This window comes from Opisthorchis viverrini, assembly GCF_000715545.1.
Source record: "Opisthorchis viverrini unplaced genomic scaffold opera_v5_7, whole genome shotgun sequence".
Classification (NCBI taxonomy): domain Eukaryota; kingdom Metazoa; phylum Platyhelminthes; class Trematoda; order Opisthorchiida; family Opisthorchiidae; genus Opisthorchis; species Opisthorchis viverrini.
Window position 1 is genome coordinate 2,071,505 of NW_008751663.1, and position 18,921 is coordinate 2,090,425.

Here is an 18,921-nt window from a genome sequence, read left to right on the forward strand (position 1 = left end):
TTGAAAGCAGAGAGCATGTTTAAAATAACGAAGTATGTTTAAGTTTCTGGAAACCTTATCGACCCTGATTTAGGACCTGATCATTTTTTGGGGCGGAACTTTTAAGTGAGGCATCGATTTGTTGCTTTTATGTAGACAGCAAGTTGACCATTCTCATTGGTCAACAGGTGCCAACCGCTGATGATAAATGTACTTCTTCTCTTGGAAGCCAATTCATTCATTGTCATCATTTTTACTGAGCCCGATAGTTGGCTAGACCATTTTTATTCTTCTGTGGGTGTAATTCGCCGTAGGACACCAATTGTCCGGGCTGGTCTTTGCTGTCATTTGCTTGCTTAACTCACATCAACCGTCAATGCTATTCAACGTTCGTTTTACTCAACACATTTGAACTCGTGTTCTCGCAATTCGTTTTTTGTGCTGGATTGCGTTTAGATTCGTTGTTTGGTTTTTGTTCAAAGAAATTTGTTGGTCCTATCCAACTGCCTAACCGAAAACCAGCAGCATAGCCACTCATAACCACCTTAATCGGAGTTCCTACTGTGAACGTTTTTGCGCTCTAGTTTGGGCTTTCAAATATATACTTACCAAACCCACATGCTCGTGCAGGTTGCTCTTGATTCGTTTGAACGTAAACGCACTTCTGGATTAACTAAAGATTGGTCACAAGAACAACTATGAGGATCTGGATCGCATCCTTTATTAGTGTATGATGAAACCTTTTATCCCCCAATGAAGAACGAAATTATGTTTCATTTCCTCTTCACTGCACTTCAATGCTTTTGCCGCCTCTAATGATAATTGCCTCTGCGCGACTGACTCGGTAACATAATTTCAAATTATCTCGTTAACGCGCCGGTAATCGCTACCTGTTGGTTGCGTGTACCTGATCGCCAAAAAAACTGTTCTGATACTCCCTAAAAGCAGTTTTACGCCAGTTTGAGGGGCTAAGAGCTTAGATATTATTTTGGTTTCAGGAAGTAGTGCAAATAGGTAGACACCGCGCTGTTGAGATTCGTTTGAGTGGCCGTCATTTATCGGAGTTTAGACGCACGAACAACAGCAACTGCAGTCAGCTACAGTTATTTGCTGCCCAGAAGCTGTTTCTGTTCAGCATCAACTTTCGAAATAAGCTAAGTATCTTGGCCTCCAGATTCTCCCACCAAGCTAACACAGAAAATAGATAAAATACAATGTCACTAGCTGTGGATCAATTACTGATTGCGATTCTTTCGTGAATACTCACGTGATTTTTATCATGCCCTCGTTTTCTGCTGCTTTTCAGAGCGCTATTCAGTGGCGTATAAGGCGCATATACACCCCGTGGCCATTGAGAAGTTGTCGGAACCTCATGTGAACTAAGCTACCAAAACCATCTACTCAAGCGATTTAGGACAATGGCTTATCCTGAGCTGACTCTCAGTGGAAGATACCATCCACAACCCTACAAGATGCGGGAATCTGTGCCGATAGAACAATGTAAATCACCATATATAGCCACTGGATCTCGATAGACGCCAAAACTCCTAGAAGCTCGGGGACGTGTTCTCCTCTGCCGGGAGTACAATGCAGCTTCGTGAACTGCTAAACGTCAGTTGAAAAGATACCTTTGCACGGATCAAGGCTGGTGAATTGGGATACCCGAAAAGATGAACAAATCGAGAAAATCCGGGAGTCTGTGTAGACTCCCCCATCAGATACGCACAAGACAACAAAATTGCAAGAGCAAAAGAGTGAGAATAACAGCTACAAATAAGAACGTATTGTATCGTTGAGTTGAAAAATCTTAATAGGGATTTGGCTGGACGCCTTCACTTGCCTATGCAAATTATTTGTTTTCCAACAAACTCGGAAAGTCGATAATAATGTCCATTCTCTAAAACGGGTGCTTGTAGAAGTTGAGGTAAGCACAGAATAATCAAACTTACTCCTTTTGTAAGCCTGATGTTTGCGTTGTTAATTTTACATTGTCTTACAAAAGCGCTGAAAGATGAGGTGAGCATTATTTCGGTACGGAGTGCCTGGTGCAACTCGTGGCATCAAATAGGGATACATCTAGTCCTGAAGTGGGAGCTGTATTGTATCAACGGCTCTAGACTTTGTGAATTCAGACGGAGGGTCTGAGACATCTTCACGTCTTTGACCACCGATCTGTTAGACATATAGCTGTAGTCGGCTGAAATCAATGAATCCCTCAAGAGTGTCGAAAGACGCGATTTGGGTAAATTAGATGGTACATCACCCAAGGAACGCATCGACCATTGCAATCTGTGGTGGCCGGATCATCCGTTACTCATACCGAGTAACTGCCTGCCGAGATGATCGCTGCTTTCCACGCCTGATTCAGAGTGGTGAAAACCTGGAGGTGGAAAGCGTTTGACATGACAGAAGGAACTGAAGAATGTCGTGAAACTTTTGGCGATCTTGGTAATGTTGTGCTTCCAGGGTATGCTCAACCTGACCCTCCGGGCGTTTGACAAAAGATACCGAAATATGTAGCAGATAGCCATCTGCTACATCTTCAGCGCACTGAAGATGTCTCCTCGAATGGTGACGAAACGTTTGCAAACAAATTGCCAAGCTCGGCGAACAGATCAACAGCCACCTGATCAATTACCAACCAATACACCCGAGCTAACAATATTCCAACACATTACCAATATTCAACTTTATATGTCAAGATAATACAATAGCTATCAAAGACAACCTCAGATGGGATTTTAAATAGTTCACTATTCTTAGTTGAATATATGTAATCTGAGCACAAATTCAGTTGCTTTGAAAACTTAACACTCAATTCGAACTCAATGCACACGATAACTGTAGTAGTTTCCCGCGGTCGCTCTTCATTTATTTATAAATAGTAAGTAATGGATGCATTGAAACACGCGGAAGATACAACTTGCGCAGAGGTATCAGTTTGAATTGCTCCTTCAGCTAAATGTCTCCGGAACTAAAGGGATGAAAATTGTTTGCAGAAAACAGAATCTTGGTTTACCTTTTTCTCTGAAGACAAATAGCTAATTCCACATGAAAACTTGAGTCCATTTCCACCTCAGATAAATCACAACACCGCGCTCTCCATTACCTCAGTCTTGGAAGCATTTAATTCGTATGTAACATAACATGAAGCCACCTTATGTAATTTTCCGTATACATTATTATTTCTGAACAAATAGTATTCAGAGAATAACAAATGCAAACTCGCATTCATTTTCTGAAGAGCACCGTAACTGAATGTGCACTAGGTATATAGATCGTCTACTTCAGATAACATACCCATTAGTCAAGTTGACAAATAACTGAAGGAAATATGACATTTCTCTTTTTCATCAACCTCGTGAGCCTCCAGAGAGCCGTGCAATTTTCCATTAGCCATACCATTATTGACCATTAAGACCGATGTGTGGCTCAGATGTAGAAATGTTGGAAATATACCCAACCACAACTGTGTGAAATATGGACTAATGCGCCTTTGATATTAATCATGAATTATTTTTACTTTATGGCGGTTGAAATACGGAAACGTTTGCCTCTCATATAGAGTAGTATGAAGGTAGGCGCTAAGCTCATTTAAAAACGGTATTTACTGCGGCGCACGCTACACAACATCAAAATAAATAAAGGTACCCTCAGAGGTATTTATTTTGGCTAGAACATCATCTCCCCATTTATTAAACAAGAGCCCATATATCTGAGGTCTTGTGTATGCAAACCGATTTCCCAGAATCCATTTATTGTGTCAACCAAAAAGTCCAAGTACTCCTGAAACACCCACGACCAGGTGGCCCGAACAACCAGAAGACATTACTTGCGATGGGTCAAAAAATCACATAGTTTTCACCGATCAACTACTTAAAGTTCCAACTTTAACGGATAACGGGTGAACCAGAAACGAATTAGTAATGTCAAACAGCTTTCTCCAGCAGTTTGACAAGGGGCAGAACGGTGTCTGTTAACGAATCTAAGGATACAGAAGAATCAAACGAAGAATGAATTAAGTGCTACCACTCAAGGTACTTTGTTTTCCAGAGTGTGTTAGAATATCCCAGAAGGCCGATAGTATCTGAAGGCCGGCCTATCCAAAAAAGATCTACTAGTCTACTGAAAAAATACACTCATTTCCAAACAGGTTTTCTTTTAATAGCATGGGTTGCTGAGTCTCATCTGAACCGTCTGTTTACGATATTTCGCCAAAACCACCTGCTAGCTGAATATTCACCAGGGATGAACAGATCGTAACACGTAGGACGAATAATTGACACTCTGATGTCAAACACTTTCTGGATTCCAAAAAAGAATTCCAAAACTATTCAGAAATCAATTTTTGCTTCAGAAAAATCTTTCCTTACCAGACCGTTTGTGTCCACACAGAGAGTCGTATGGTTTTCTGCAATTTGTATCGCCTCTTAAAACGTGAATTGCTCTTATGTCTAAGGGGTGCTGATTTTTCTTCACACACCTATCTGAAAAAACATAGCCACCCCATCTGAAATGATAAATAACCAGACTTTCACCAGAACATAAGAGATTCAGAATTGTAATACCTTCACTGGAGAGAATTGAGTTGAGAGATTCAGAGAATTTTGGTAAATAATCGATGGCAAAACAATCTCTGAAAAAATAACTACACATTTGATCCCAAACATTTTCCAATTTGTTGAGTATACAGAGGTTTTATGGTACACAAGAAGCGCGACAGTTGTTGCTTTTACGTCGTGGTGACAGCAACACATTTTAAGAAATGTATCCTGGGAAGAACCACTCCATATAAGACACTACACGAAGCACATCTCTCCGTGTTCATCAGCTGGATGTAGTTACTATTGAGCTCGAGAAACAACTTGATGAGGAATCTCACTTGATTCTTCGTGCATCAAAGTGTGCAAACCTTCCAACCAAGTAGCACTGTGTTATCGCATTAAACAGAAGGTGGTCGGGAGCTCATTGGAAGACTTCCACGTCATTAGGAATAGTAGGTGACAAAAAGCACCAGACCCAATTTGGTAGGCCCGGGAAAACTAGCGGGAGAAAACTTTTCTTCATTTTATGACATTAAATATAACGTCCTCGGATGTGGTTCGCAAAGTTCTTTCTGATACAACCCTGTCTCCATGTAGAGACAACTTGTGTAACCCATCCCTTTTTCTTCGTACTGTATTTCGATGCATGTGGGACATTTCTGTTTAATAATTAATAGGCCATGAAATTTCACGGGACGACTACCATCAAAAGCTGTCAGGTTTTTAAGTCGAAGTAGAAAATCCACCCAACACTTACTAGGCAGTTGCATATCAACACGGTCCATAATTAGTAGTGATTTGCGTGACTGATAAATTATGAAACCATGACTACGATGCAAGCAAATTTTTAAATTATCGGCTCTACCTAGAATTGACATCAGTGATTAAATCTGAAGGTGACAGAACAAACTGTAGATGTAGCTAAGTGCAAAATACCCGCTATATTTGGGAAGCTACTTTTCCGTGGTTCACTGACATTGATGTCTAGGTAACGGGAATAACCTACCCGCCCAAGTAACATCTATGCAACAGCCGCAACATTTCCTATATACAAAGTAAGCTTGTTTATTCAATTTCAGTTGCATTCTGATTTAGAATTCCAACCAAAACTTCGGCCAAAAGTAAACTTAAAACTCTACTTCTCGTTCACATCCTTCTCAATTCGAAAGCCGTTTTGTTGCCTTTAACCTCCGAACATTCTCTAAATTGGATATTCAATTTTTATACTGTGCATCATTGACATGATTTTCCGTTGTATTGAAACAGTAGAATTCCATAGATTCATTCAAGCTATCGCTCACATGACCACCCTAGAACACCTCCGTGCGAGTCCCTGACAAACCGTTCAAAAAAGGAGATGTATTTGGCTGTTTCTCACCTGAATATTCGAAGGTATACACGTGTTTGCAACGGAGACCTCAGCCAAATCCAGGCTCTTTTCCGTCCGTACTATTTTTCGAGGCCAAGGTGACTCAGTGGTTGGAGTGCGAATTTACTGACCAAAATGTCCGTAATTCGAACTTGACCTCTGTCTCTTGGTTTCCACCCGACTAGGCTTTGGTAACCTGGCAGTACATCAGCCCTCGTGTTTCATTCGGGTAGCATGGCAGTTAGGCAGTTAGGGTGCTACAGCTCAACTGGCAGTAGCACTACTTTTCTTCAGTCATACGAAAGGCCTTTGTTCAGTTTGAGACGATATCTCTGATAATTGACCAATGTAACGCCCCTTGTGATTTTCAAAAATTGTTTATGTATGAGCGTCCAGATATGCATTCACATACGGAACGGGACTCGTGCAAGACTGAATATTACACCCATCAATCGAGTACTACGTAGAGCAGAACGGGTGGTGGGTAATCCAATCAAAATATGAAGGATGTCATAAATAACGTATCGTATTACAGTGCGTACATTTTTTCCTCTTATCAGCAAGTAGATAGCGCACTTAATCATGAACGAAATGTATTTCTCCAGCTGTTGCCAATGGAAATACGGAATTTACCTTTCAAACGAAAGAACAATGCGCCGATGGAAAAATTTGGATGCGGTTATTACGCGAGAACATTTGCTATAGGGAAAAGTAACAGATGGATTACACGTAACAAATGTATTAAACATGTATATAACTCGGAAACATAGAATGCTGAATAGCATTAAGGTTTGAGTAGATTCACCAGTTTACTCCTGCCACAATGGCTTCATGTCATAACAGTCCCAGGAAAACCCATGAGTGCTTTCAAGAACGTTTTTATGATCCCACGAGAATAGTATTCGACAACACGAACACTTGCTAAAGTCGTTGAGGCTCAGGACTTGACCTGTATTTCATTGTCAAAAATTCTAACGTGCTCATTTACGGCAACTTATAGTAAAATGTTGTGTCGAGAGACAGTGTATATGTGCTTATTGGCAGCTTTCAAGGCCTGCGCATCATTCGGAATAAGCGCAAGAGTCGTGCTGAGTTAAGTATATTTGCAGCGGCTGGATTAACTTTTTCTTCACCTTCTTTTCACTTCTGTATCTGAACCCCCCGTGAATCAGAAGCCTCTGCAGCAAGCTGTGCAGATGTCGGCATCATTTTCGCGTGACTGGATACTCGCTGATAACCGCGGTTGTACGGTTCGTCTGACAACATCCGTTAAGGGACCGCACAGGCGAGAGTTTTATCGGTATTCGTTAGTTTTGTCTACCTACTCCTCAGCCGACTGTGGCTCGGATACCACCAAGGACAAGTTTTATGGCGCCCTGAATGCAATGTTATGGAGAGCTAAAAGCTCACATATTAAGGTGGTTACCAAAGATCTGAATGTACGAATGGCCGAACTTAACATATCCGAGTCTCAACTGCGTGGATTTGGTACACACTGACACCCGTGAAAGGCTGCCAGTACTTCACCAGCGTAAGCTGAAATCATCTGAATTTTGAAGTTTGAGGATAAACATTTGGTCATGTTCGTGAAATGTGGTTAGTTTGCCCGCGGCTCGAACAACGACCCAGTAGCAATATCGGTTGACCCGTCTGTTGGAGTTTCCCAGTCAGCTAGCCCCCAGGACACTTGAAACATTCAGGGCAATGGTTATGCATAGTTGTTGGTTTTGCTGGATTTGCGTACCTCACGTTCACACGTAAAACAAGCTGTCTTAACTGCCCAAAACAGAATGGCGCAATCATGGACGTGATCGACCTCTGACCCGACAGAAACAAATGAAAGTGCATAAGAAAAGTTGCTACCTACCTCCGTGGATAGGTCCGCGTGATCCCTCGTGTGCATGGTTGGAGACACCGCAGGCTATCGCTCTCAATGAGGTGCCTGTAGTTAGTTTCTATCCAGATTGTCAGAATAAGTGTCTGAAAGTGTGGGCCCCTCCAGATGATTGCTCTAGCCCAGTAACGGGTACGTCCCTAACCCACTTTTACTATTTTGTTTTAAATGAATCAATTATAGTGATGAATATCACCGTTGTGTTGTCAAAGGTGATGCCGATGATAGTGATGAGAAGAAGAAGGAGGATAAAAAGCTTACAAGCACTCTACATCTGATTCATTCGCAACTAATTCAGTAGGGATACATAAGTGACGAAATGCTGCCATTCACTTTCAGCAACCGTCCACACAGAATACATATTCACTGGTTAACTATATACCAGAACTGTGTAGTAAGACAGAGAGATGCCCTGATCAGTTACGTTTGGATGGCTCAGCTTGATTGAGACTGCTTCGATGAATGCTAGTGGAGGGGAAGCTTGGGTGGGTGCCAAAACGTCGGTTGCTTGTCTGAGATTTTCAAGAGGAGCGATAGCTAGTAGATGTTTTCAAATCGATGATTTTATGTTTTGGATTGTTGACTCATGCTCTCGGGCAGCGTATCAGATGCGTTGACACGTTGGAAATGTAGTTCGAGTGCGCTATTCGGTGTTTGACCAGAGACAATTGGTCTGTTCTTTGTACTTAACACTTCAATTTAGGTGATATAATCAGGGCATGTCGAAACGCTTAGCGGTCACTTGATCAAATAGCAGTTCACTGAATATGACACAGAACTGTTCTGTCGACGATTACACTATATTTAGAGTAATCAGCAGTATGAATACGATTGACCTCTAAGGAGTTACGTGCACTCGATTTCCCGCTTCCCAATAAAAACAACACCACTCAACCGCAAGAGCTTGCTCGGTTGAGATCAGATCCCAAGTGATCAGGGCCCAAATCCATTCAACGTTCAACCAGGCATTTCCATTACATTGTTATAAACATGCCACAAACAATAATGAATCAGCTGCACACCAAATGTGCTCACTTACATACCAATCTGTTTTAAGCAGATAATTCACCTGAATTTCAGGTGAATCAAGCATACATTAGATTTCTTAACTGAATGTGATGTGCAAGGGCAGACTCATGTTTCAGTTGGTTTCAGCAAAGGATAACCTCACTTGCACGACGAAATCTTTGTTAAACTTGCAAAACGCTCTCTCGTTATCCACAACCTTGAGGAACTAATCATCACTATCATGTCTCAGCTGACTGTAAGGCATACATTAGGAAACCCAGGACTTTCGTCCTTTCTGCTATCCACGGACTACTCTTTTGAAACGCACTGCAAAAGAACAACTCCCAGATTTTCAATATTCTGCTGCATATAGTTGATTAGTCTCGAGTGATTTCCTCTGGGAGGAACCGGCGCACTTATGCAGTCAATTTGTATATATAAACAAGCGCATCAGGACTATCCTAATATTGTTAGTATGAATTAAAACTAAAAAAAACTATATTTGCTATGCTGAAATCCCCCTCGAAGTAATGACAAACAGATACTAACGAAAAATCACGCTATATTGTTGATGAACTGGAAAACAGTTAAATCGTTTGTGCGTGAATCAATAGGCTTTTAAGGAAAATTTGGCATGGCTTCTTCTTAAAGCACACGTAGCTGTTGCCCACACATAGACAAACAGACCGCAGACGGCCTTAGATAAACGCGGAATTCTCGGGGAGCAAACAAAGGAAACATTTTTCCAAAGCTCAAAAATCAAGCGATAAGGCTGTCTTCCAAACCCGTTTTGGCCAACGCCGATTCTGAATGGCCAATTAGAAGCAGCCGGAAATTCACCTCCTCACATGGCTGAGACTACCTTGTGTAGTGGACCTGCGGGTCGATAAATGTTTGGAAACAGAAAACGTAGTTTTGTGCATGTATTTTCTAGTACCTCGTCGTTTCACATCTTCGGGCAGGTTTCGGTATTCTGAGCTAGAAGTCTCATTCAACTTTGTGGGCCTAAATCTACGGTGTATTGCCCTTATCTGAGTTACATAGCAGGCGATATCCTATAAGTTGTCACATTTATTGGCCCAAGTAAGGAGCTTAAAAACGTAGATGGAAAGGGGTGCATTATTCCAGAAAACTGAACTGCCTTGCATGAATTATGACGCTGGTCTGTTGTCCATTCCAATCGACGTCATAGTGTTTCTCCGTTTGCGTGTGGCAGTTAATTAATGTGTAGTTGAGCACTCTTGTAACCTAGCGCATCTTTCTGTACAAAAAAAAAATTGATGAGAGAGTGTGATGGGGTGTTTTTACGTAAATGAAGGGACTGTGTGTGATTAGTCTTTAGAGTGTAACTGATTTGGCCAGAACATGCGTTACATGAATGGGAATTATAAACGATGTCCATCAGAACTGCATCGCGCGAAGAAACAACGAGCACCTACATGACTTTCTTCCTATCGCCACCGGATCAAACGTTTTGCTGCCAAGCGATTCGAGCTGTTTAACTGTTTGCCAACCCTTCCAATAAATGGCACACCTAACGCGACATAACTCAGTCAACTTCAAAATACAATCATTTAATCTAACACGAACTAGCCATTCGTTTGTCCTCAAAACAAAACAATTGTTCGTTGTCAGTCACGGTTTATTTTCATTACAACCTTCCTTTCACGCCTACATTCGCAAAGAAAAGAATGTTGTTTGCAAAAATAAGCGCTATCGTGAAACGTTTCGGTGGTGTCACTAGGTGACTCACCTGAATTTTATGTGAATCGAACGAAACAGGAGGAAATTGATGTCGGACTTGTTGGTGGTGTCATGTAAAGATATCCCTCTCGCTGGCCTTACTGAGAGCACTTTTTTGTCCCCAGAAACGCACGACGATAATCATGAATGTTATGAACACCCCATTGAATTTAGGAAACAAGGGTCTGAAGTTAAGAACGAACAACTATTGCTAAACACCGAGGCTGCCTGTTGTAGGATTTTTATTCGATTACCTGACCACAGTAGCACCGGGACTTGAAGGAATCAACGTCAAGCATGACGCTTTGACTGAAATGTGACTGTAATTTGTATCTGGTGCAACTGGCTCCACTTACTTGTTGAGTTTGTGGCATATCTTAGCCGAGAGACAGCTTTACTTCAAAAAGGGTGAAGTCTCAAGACTTTCACCAGTCTCTTAGACAAACACGCGGGCTGTCAAGTAAAATCCCCGTTTCTGTTTATAATTTTGTTACCACAATACTCTTGGCTTGAATTATGCATGATATATTTCCTGTTGGAATGTGATTTTTTCTTAGACTTTTCCAGGGATAAAAGCGCCTCTGAGACCCCTACAATAATAGCGCGGCAGCAAAACAGAAGGCGGATGAATGAAGTCATGGTGTTCCACACCGTGGTAATGCATGTGTTTAGAAGGCCATCAGTACCTGTATCAAAAATATAAGCTTGGAAACTGTGAAGGTAATTCTGATCTAACCAATCCAAAGTAGAGAAGTCTAATCATTTGACCTGTTGTGCTGGCTTCGCTTGGTGACCACATAAATAATTACTTTGTGGGGCTCTGGAATGCAGTCGTACGGATGGTTTTCTGATTCATTACTTGATACATGAAGCTCAAAACATGCCAGACCCAGTAGTTGTAGACCTAAGTAGTTAGCCAAAATTGGGCGAGGCTACATTCCCCCCGAACTTGTTTCTACGCAAATGAATATAACTGTTGATGAAATGGGAAGAACTCATTTTAGCAAGTAATGTGCACATTTTGCATTTCCGGAGTGATTAATCGCGCATACAATGGGATTTGGAATTCTTCATTTCATTTCCTTATGCAGCCTCACGATTTTAGCACAATCTTGTGGTTAGATCTATAGGCGCATACTGTCCCATGACTTTTTACTGCCAGAATACCTGCCTATGGGAATCTACTCGGTGAGATTTAGAACCAGCGTTTAGCACCGGTAAATGATTTTGTGGTGTACAAGAGTGAATAAAATTTTAGTACTTCATCCTGATTGTTAGCTACAGCTTAACATCCTAGTAAGCAATCCCCCGTCGGAACTTTCCGATTTCAGTATAATGCACAACATATGGAGTTTGTCGGCAGTCAAACACTTCTGTATTAAAGCTGCTTCTGGTAAGAGTTCGCTCATGCATGCGGACAACTCAGTCATCAAACAGCGAATCCAGCGTCGTCCACTTCTAACATCTACCAGATGTGTCATATTCAACATCCAGGGAAAAATTAAAAATTTTCAGTTTCAAGCAAGTCAAATTTGTGTTTTGTTGGTCACATAAGTCTATAAGAAACTGATCAAGTCCCATTATAAGTAAGCTAAGTTTTTAGAGAGCGTTCATAAATCTCTTTTAGTTAACCATAAATCAAACTTCTGTTTTTAAGCGCAAATCGTAAAATCTCAAACCCGTTTGGCAGTCAGTTTTTTTACTGATGACCTGGCATATATGACGAAGTAAGCCTACGTAGTCCCATGTTCTGTAGTCGGTCCGACATGTGGCTCGTTTGAGACTACTTTCCGGGTCAGCACAATCCTTTCCGAAAGCACTGTTACAAAATAAACCTTGGCCACCCGCTGTATCAGAGGTCAGTTGCTCTGATAGTGTCTGAATCATCCAGCTTATACGGACGTTGTATCACAGGTCAGGCAACTAATCAAATGCCGAAGTACTTTATTCTACTGCAGGGAACACCAGGAGTTACAGGTATCTACTCAAAATTATCTGTCGAAATTTTATGCACATTTTGACGGTCTTCTGTCCGTAGTGGATATCTTTGTCGACTCAAATGGTAACTTGCCTCTCCGACCAAACCCACAAGCACTGCAGTCGTCAGCGAACCAATACTGCAGGGAACACCAGGAGTTACAGGTAGCTACTCAAAATTATCTGTGGAATGTTTGTGCACATTTTGACGGTCTTCTGTCTGCAGTGGATATCCTTTGTCAAATCAAATGTTAACTCGCCTTTCCAACCAAACCCACAAACACTGCAGCGAACCAGCCCAGACAGCCTCACAGGGTTTAGTTTAAAACTACAAAGCTGAACTGCGTATTCTATCTCAAGAAAACAGTCATACTGGTTATACTGTGGTCTGGCTGTATCCCGGGCCGGCCCATTTTACGAATGCTGTCCCATTAATAAAACTCTTCGTGTCTAACAGTATCTCAGGAAGAAAGCGATTAACGTCTACGGTCCTAGCATTTCAATGTATCTTGTGACTATGTTAGTCTATCTAACTGCAAATCGCTCGATGATGTGCATTTTACTTTCAAACTGTTGATTTTATCCTTTCTAAGGAACCTTCTACCGACCTGTGCTACAAAACAGAATGGCTACCCATAATTCACCTGTTCGTTTTTGCAAATCAGTACTAGTGGTCATACAAAAAGTTAAATCCAAGTGTTTGAAAAAAGGAACTACCAAAGCTTTAAGAATGACAAGTGTACGACGACAAAAGAATCGAAATATATGAATCGGTTGCTGCAGAAAAAGGTTACCCGATGATAACTCAGAAGTGAAGTCGCCAAACATTCCCTTTCGGAACACGGGTAGTTTCGTCGAGTCAAACTTGGTCATTTCCCGTGTTTTGGTGTCTAACTGCCAATTTTAATATTTAACCAAGTGTGAGCATTAGGTAACAAGTCTAATTCATCTATACAAAAGCAACCTTTGGATTTTTTCTTGCGTNGTTTTATTATATATATATATATATGAAATCTACTGGCCTATGTAAATAGTGCACGGCGGATATCAATTCATCGGCACTTTAATGATATGGGAAAGCACGGTGCACCTGGAGAACTATACAAGTGACTCATTCTTTCTAAATATATCCACGTGAACTTGTATTGTAGCGGTGTCCAGTATATGTGCATCTTCCTTAACCAATGATCATCGGGAATAGTTAGCACAGAATATTCTGCTGCAAACTGGCGATGAAAAATAAAGCACAGAAGACAAATCAGTATTATTGATTCTGCAGTGTTCAGTGACTGTAGAACGTGCAGATAATGCTAGTTTCTCACAAAAAACTTACAAGGGATATTAGTTTTTGCCACCCCTTTTGATCGAAAGCCAGACAGCCGTGCGTTGTACACGGTCCCTTGATTTCTTGTTGTCTGTCTGAATACGGTTCCACCGGATCCTAATTTTGTGTCCAATTCACCCGCAGAGAGCTCCGATTTGTGTTGATACTAGGAAGAAAAACAATCAATATCGATTTTGTTAGAACAAACTAACGAATGTGAAAAAGGCAGGCAACCACCTAAAGGTATTAAAGAATTCATACAAGGATACCCAGTAGGTGAAGTAAATGGTACATAGCGAAATACACTCATTTGCAAGCAAATTTGGTTTTTCGAGAGACTCACCTGGAACCCAGCTGAATCCCTTGTTTGTGATGTTTCCAGGCAACTGAATGTGCTGCACCAGGCCAGTTCATATTTCAGTTGGAATGATATTCGAAATATCGCGACACATATTTATACGTAACGCACTACTCATGAGGTCGAAGAATTTTCAGCAACCTTATAAGTATATAAATGGAACATAGTTCTCCGTTAATAATTTATTCTTCACCTAACGTTTCATTTGCTTGTACAAACATATTCTCTCCTTGAAACGTGTCTACTTGCCGTGCAAGCCCGTATCAGCATCCGACTTTACACGAAATTTCACAAGGTATTCACAGCAGGGTGGTGCGTTGCGACCTGTCAGACGCCTACAGCTGGTGGTGCAGTAGGTTCACGGCTGGTTCGATTTGTTTCCATTGGATGATGATCGCTCCATGATTTTGTCTAAAAACCAGTGGCACTCCTATGGTACACCATATGGAATCCCAAAATATTCCACGTCAGAAAATGAATCACAGAATAAACCTACTCATATATTCTGTAGCCTTAATAAAGATCTCAGCATTGATGCCTGTTAGATTATTTGTTGGTTAGGACCACATTGGTCACTATGGATTGTCCATACCTTATCCTCTGTGGGGTTTTCCCGACAAATTTTCCCTTCATCTCATTTTCTGTTATTTTGTTTCGGTGTTTAATCTCTCCTACAATCATTGGAGCATGGTACAATTAGTTGAAAACATATTTGGTTAACGCACACTAACTCTCAGAACGAAGCAGAGCGTCACGGAACTTGTGTACCGAAAAAGGCACTTTCAGACTCATCCCTGTAGCCACACCGCTGGCAATGCAAGCATACCATTTGATTCATAGTCAGATTATTTACATTTATAGCAAGTCAAACAACCTTGAAAAGCATAGCGAGCATCTCCTCAGTCGGTAATTGACAAGTCAGGAGATTCTCGCGCGTTAAAATATGAGATTATCGTACCCTACACATTGATGCGTGCAGTGGATGGCTGCTTCAGAACCGGAGGGTAACCCGACGTTTAATCCAGAGTTTCATCGTGCCGAAACCTCAAAACGATGATTAGGCAGGTGTAATTTGCTCTCCAAAGAATAGTTTCCTCTGAAAATCATTGGGGTGATTTTCATACGCAGATTCTGCTAGAGAACAAACGGCTCTCTGCCACGTAATTCCCTAATATTCTTCCAGAAGGACTAAAATATTAAATGGCCACTGCTGGATACTCGAGATTTCTTCTTATCATTCAGTAAAATCGATAAAAACAACAAAGATATTTCTTCTTGTTGTTGAAAGCGACCCTTTGATCGTTTCGACTGCTGGTAAGCTATCCATTCAGTTTGGATATGGGTGGTGTTGTGACTCATTTTATCGCTCTCAGGCTCTGAAAATCATTGGGGTGATTTTCATACGCAGATTCTGCTAGAGAACAAACGGCTCTCTGCCACGTAATTCCCTAATATTCTTCCAAAAGAACTAAAATATTAAATGGCAACTGCTGGATCCTCGAGCTTTCTTCTTATCATTCAGTAAAATCGACAAAAACAACAAATATATTCCTTTGTTGAAAGCGAAGCGACCCTTTGATCGTTTCGACTGCTGGTAAGCTATCCATTCAGTTTGGATATGGGTGGTGTTGTGACTCATTTTATCGCTCTCAGGTTCGGTCAGCAGACCTACATCCACACCTGGAAATATGACGGCATTTTGTGTACCTGTCTGCAGTGGTTCTCTCACCGTCTAGATGTTACTTTTTTAGCTGACCGGCGAGACCAAAAGCATTTACGTGCCTGCTAACGCACCTTTTGCGTAAGTGTTACTACCGCTTGCCAGTCGAGCGCGTTCATAAGTTTACTGAGTTGGCAGATAACTCAAGCGAATGATTGGCAGTGTCTCGGTTGCCAGATGTAACGGACAACTATAAAAAACACTGTCCCAGGGATAATTTTGAAAAATGTCAAATTTGTGGTGGAATCTGTCTTGCGCACTGACATTTCGATCACAGCTAAGCGATGGTACTGGTAAACATATAATTAAGGAAGAGTGTCGATTTGGAACTTTGTTTAGATAACATTTTTTGAGGCATCGCATTCGCGTTGCATTTAGCTTTTTAGGGAAATTTACGCATGATAGCCAGGAATTTCGCCACCTCGTTTGCATCACAGTAACTTTTCATGCAGTGTTCCTTAGTACGGAACCTCAGATTCCAGGGTAGTCAGATTATTCAGTTTGAACAGGTAAGACGTACAATTCGAAAAATGCTCCACTTTATGGCGTGCCGATCACCCTAACTAGCAATAAATCTCCTGTTTTTTTCAATGCAACCATCATGGCTTGTCTTTCTTCTTAAGTCTTTTTCAACTCGGTTCCCTCCTTTTTGGTCTTTATGTGTTACGGAACCCTTTTTCACACAAATATGGACACAGAGAAGCACATGAAATACGGCACCCCATGTGTGCCCGTAGATCCGAAGATGGCAACATGAAAAACTATCAATCCTCTAGCTTTTCTCTACAGGATGATCTGTCACTATCACTGTCTGCGTCGACAAAATCGTGAGGCGGCCTAAAAGACAACCATGGGAGCACGTGCACAATTAACCTATCAGAAAGTAGCCACGCAGCCAGAAATCTTGCATTGTTGACCATAGTTTGGACAACGGTCACGTCATAGACCCAGCGACGCACCATGATGTCTAAGCCTTTTGAGAAGTCAGTCATAATTTGTGGTCACATCTGTGTTCCATAGCGCAACAAAAATAGCTGTTATTTGGAGCGGTCAATATGATACAGCTATTTGAGAGCTGGTGCTTACACAAAACGCGAATCGATCAGCTGTAAAACCATATTTTTGTATGCGCAGCACACGGAAACGAATATTTCTCACTGGACTCACATCTGTTCAAATTCACACTTGGGGTCAGCTGGTTCTTGATCAGCTGACATTTGATCTTTTCGGGGAGCTTTGTAGAAGACAGATGAAATAGTCTCCATCATGGAAAAATAAGTCAACATTTCACCAATTCCTCCACTTTTGCTTGTATTTATATTTATATAAAGAATACTAAATTTCTTTATGGTGACTGATCGTTTGGAGACATAACTTGGCCGGTCATAGTTGAACTGGTCATTCAAGGATTCCCCGATATAGTTCTTCTCCGGAAACCAATGCGGCGGAAGACCTTATATAGCTTTTTCCTTTTTTCTTCATGTTTGAATTTTCTGGTGTAGTGATGTCTAGCAGTCGTCTAGACGTTTGAATACTGTCCGGATGCACATTCGCTTGTACCAGCTCAGGATTGAACCGGAGTCTTTCGAAACAGTGGTAAACATCCATTAGGAGATATCTGAGAGCGTCACCTGAACGATTCAACAGTACAAGAAAGAGAAGAACTGAATATACTCTACTTCTCCATATACACTTCATTTCCAAGATGACTGCAAGTCTCACGGGAGCAAAACATAACAGTAGCATACAAACCGGCTAGCACATTTTGGAAACGACGATCAAAACTAAATGGAAAAATGAAGCGAATAAAATCTAACTTTGCATTTAGCATTTGATGTAAGGACCGTTATTGTTGGACAAACAGGAGGAAAACTGTCTATGAGAGTGTATGAACACTAAATTCTATCTAAGCGGCACGACCAACTCTCATTCTTCTCCGTATACGAAGCTCAGAAAAAGCATAAATTTAACTGAGAAAATGTCCGAATACTAGTTTGAGCAAAAATAAACGACAAACGGAACTTTACGGAAGTTGCGTTCTCAAATGAGTAGGCCAATAATAGACACACTGGGATTTACCCATTCTATCAAATTATCAGGATCGAAGAACTCCGCGACAATGGAGCTAAACACCGTAAAAAGTCCAGAGGGGGAAACAATAAAAGTTGTTAATTGGATAAAATCATTATCACCGAAGCGCACATTCGATTCACCAAATCCGAAGAACTAACAGGATAACGCGGTTAAATTGCATCGAAAGAAAATTTGCAATCAGGGAGGTCGGGTAGATCAGAACACGGCGTAACAGAATTGGAAAACGGGCCAGTTGACCCAGCAGATAAAGCTACTAAAAATTAATCAGATATCAAAATAGCTGACTGAGACTCGCCAAAGATGAACTGCAGAACGGGCCAAACGAAAATAAAACTATTGAAATGAAGGTGCTCAACGAATCAACTAGACGCACGGTAAACGGGCCAGGAGGCAACCAAAATTCTGAAGAGACGAGTCACACTGTCCACTGGCAAACCGTCAGATACCACACATTACAAATAATAAACGCTCTTTGCAGAAAAATATAAACCAGCACAGGTTTGAGGAGACTGCCCACCTAGGCATTCAGTGGCAATGCTTCCTCTCATGATGACATGAACAGATCGAACTTCCTCCGACATCAGCCAATGAACTCACCCCAAATATCAACGCTCAACTTCTGGTTAAAAATCTTCAGGAATATATTATAAATATTTTGTCTGCCAATTTACCCCTGGCGCCTCCGTAGGTGGATGGTGTACATTTGATTTATCGCGTTGTTGTTCTGCCGTTCAAGATGTATGGGATGTTAATTCCGTCACCGAATTCACACTTGCGGATGAGCCGTATGAACTACTTTGAGCAGGAGAAGTGTACGTTGCTATTGATTGCACTGGGTAAACGGAAGGACGGGTCGGAGGAACCGCGGTTGCGGAAAAGTAAGGATTTATCGAAGTAGATTACTGAATATG

General features: G+C 41.4%; 1 protein-coding gene across 1 annotated transcript in view; it reads left to right on the forward strand.

Annotated features, from left to right (window-relative positions):
* The window catches only part of T265_00716 (hypothetical protein), a gene marked incomplete at both ends in the record, with an annotated part of 218,612 nt that extends 201,855 nt beyond the window's left edge, over window positions 1-16,757 (forward strand). The window contains one exon of the mRNA XM_009164565.1: window positions 16,706-16,757. Within this exon, the coding sequence (XP_009162829.1) occupies window positions 16,706-16,757 (52 nt within the window). The remainder of the gene's footprint in view (window positions 1-16,705) is intronic.
* Between the last annotated feature and the right edge of the window lie 2,164 nt (window positions 16,758-18,921).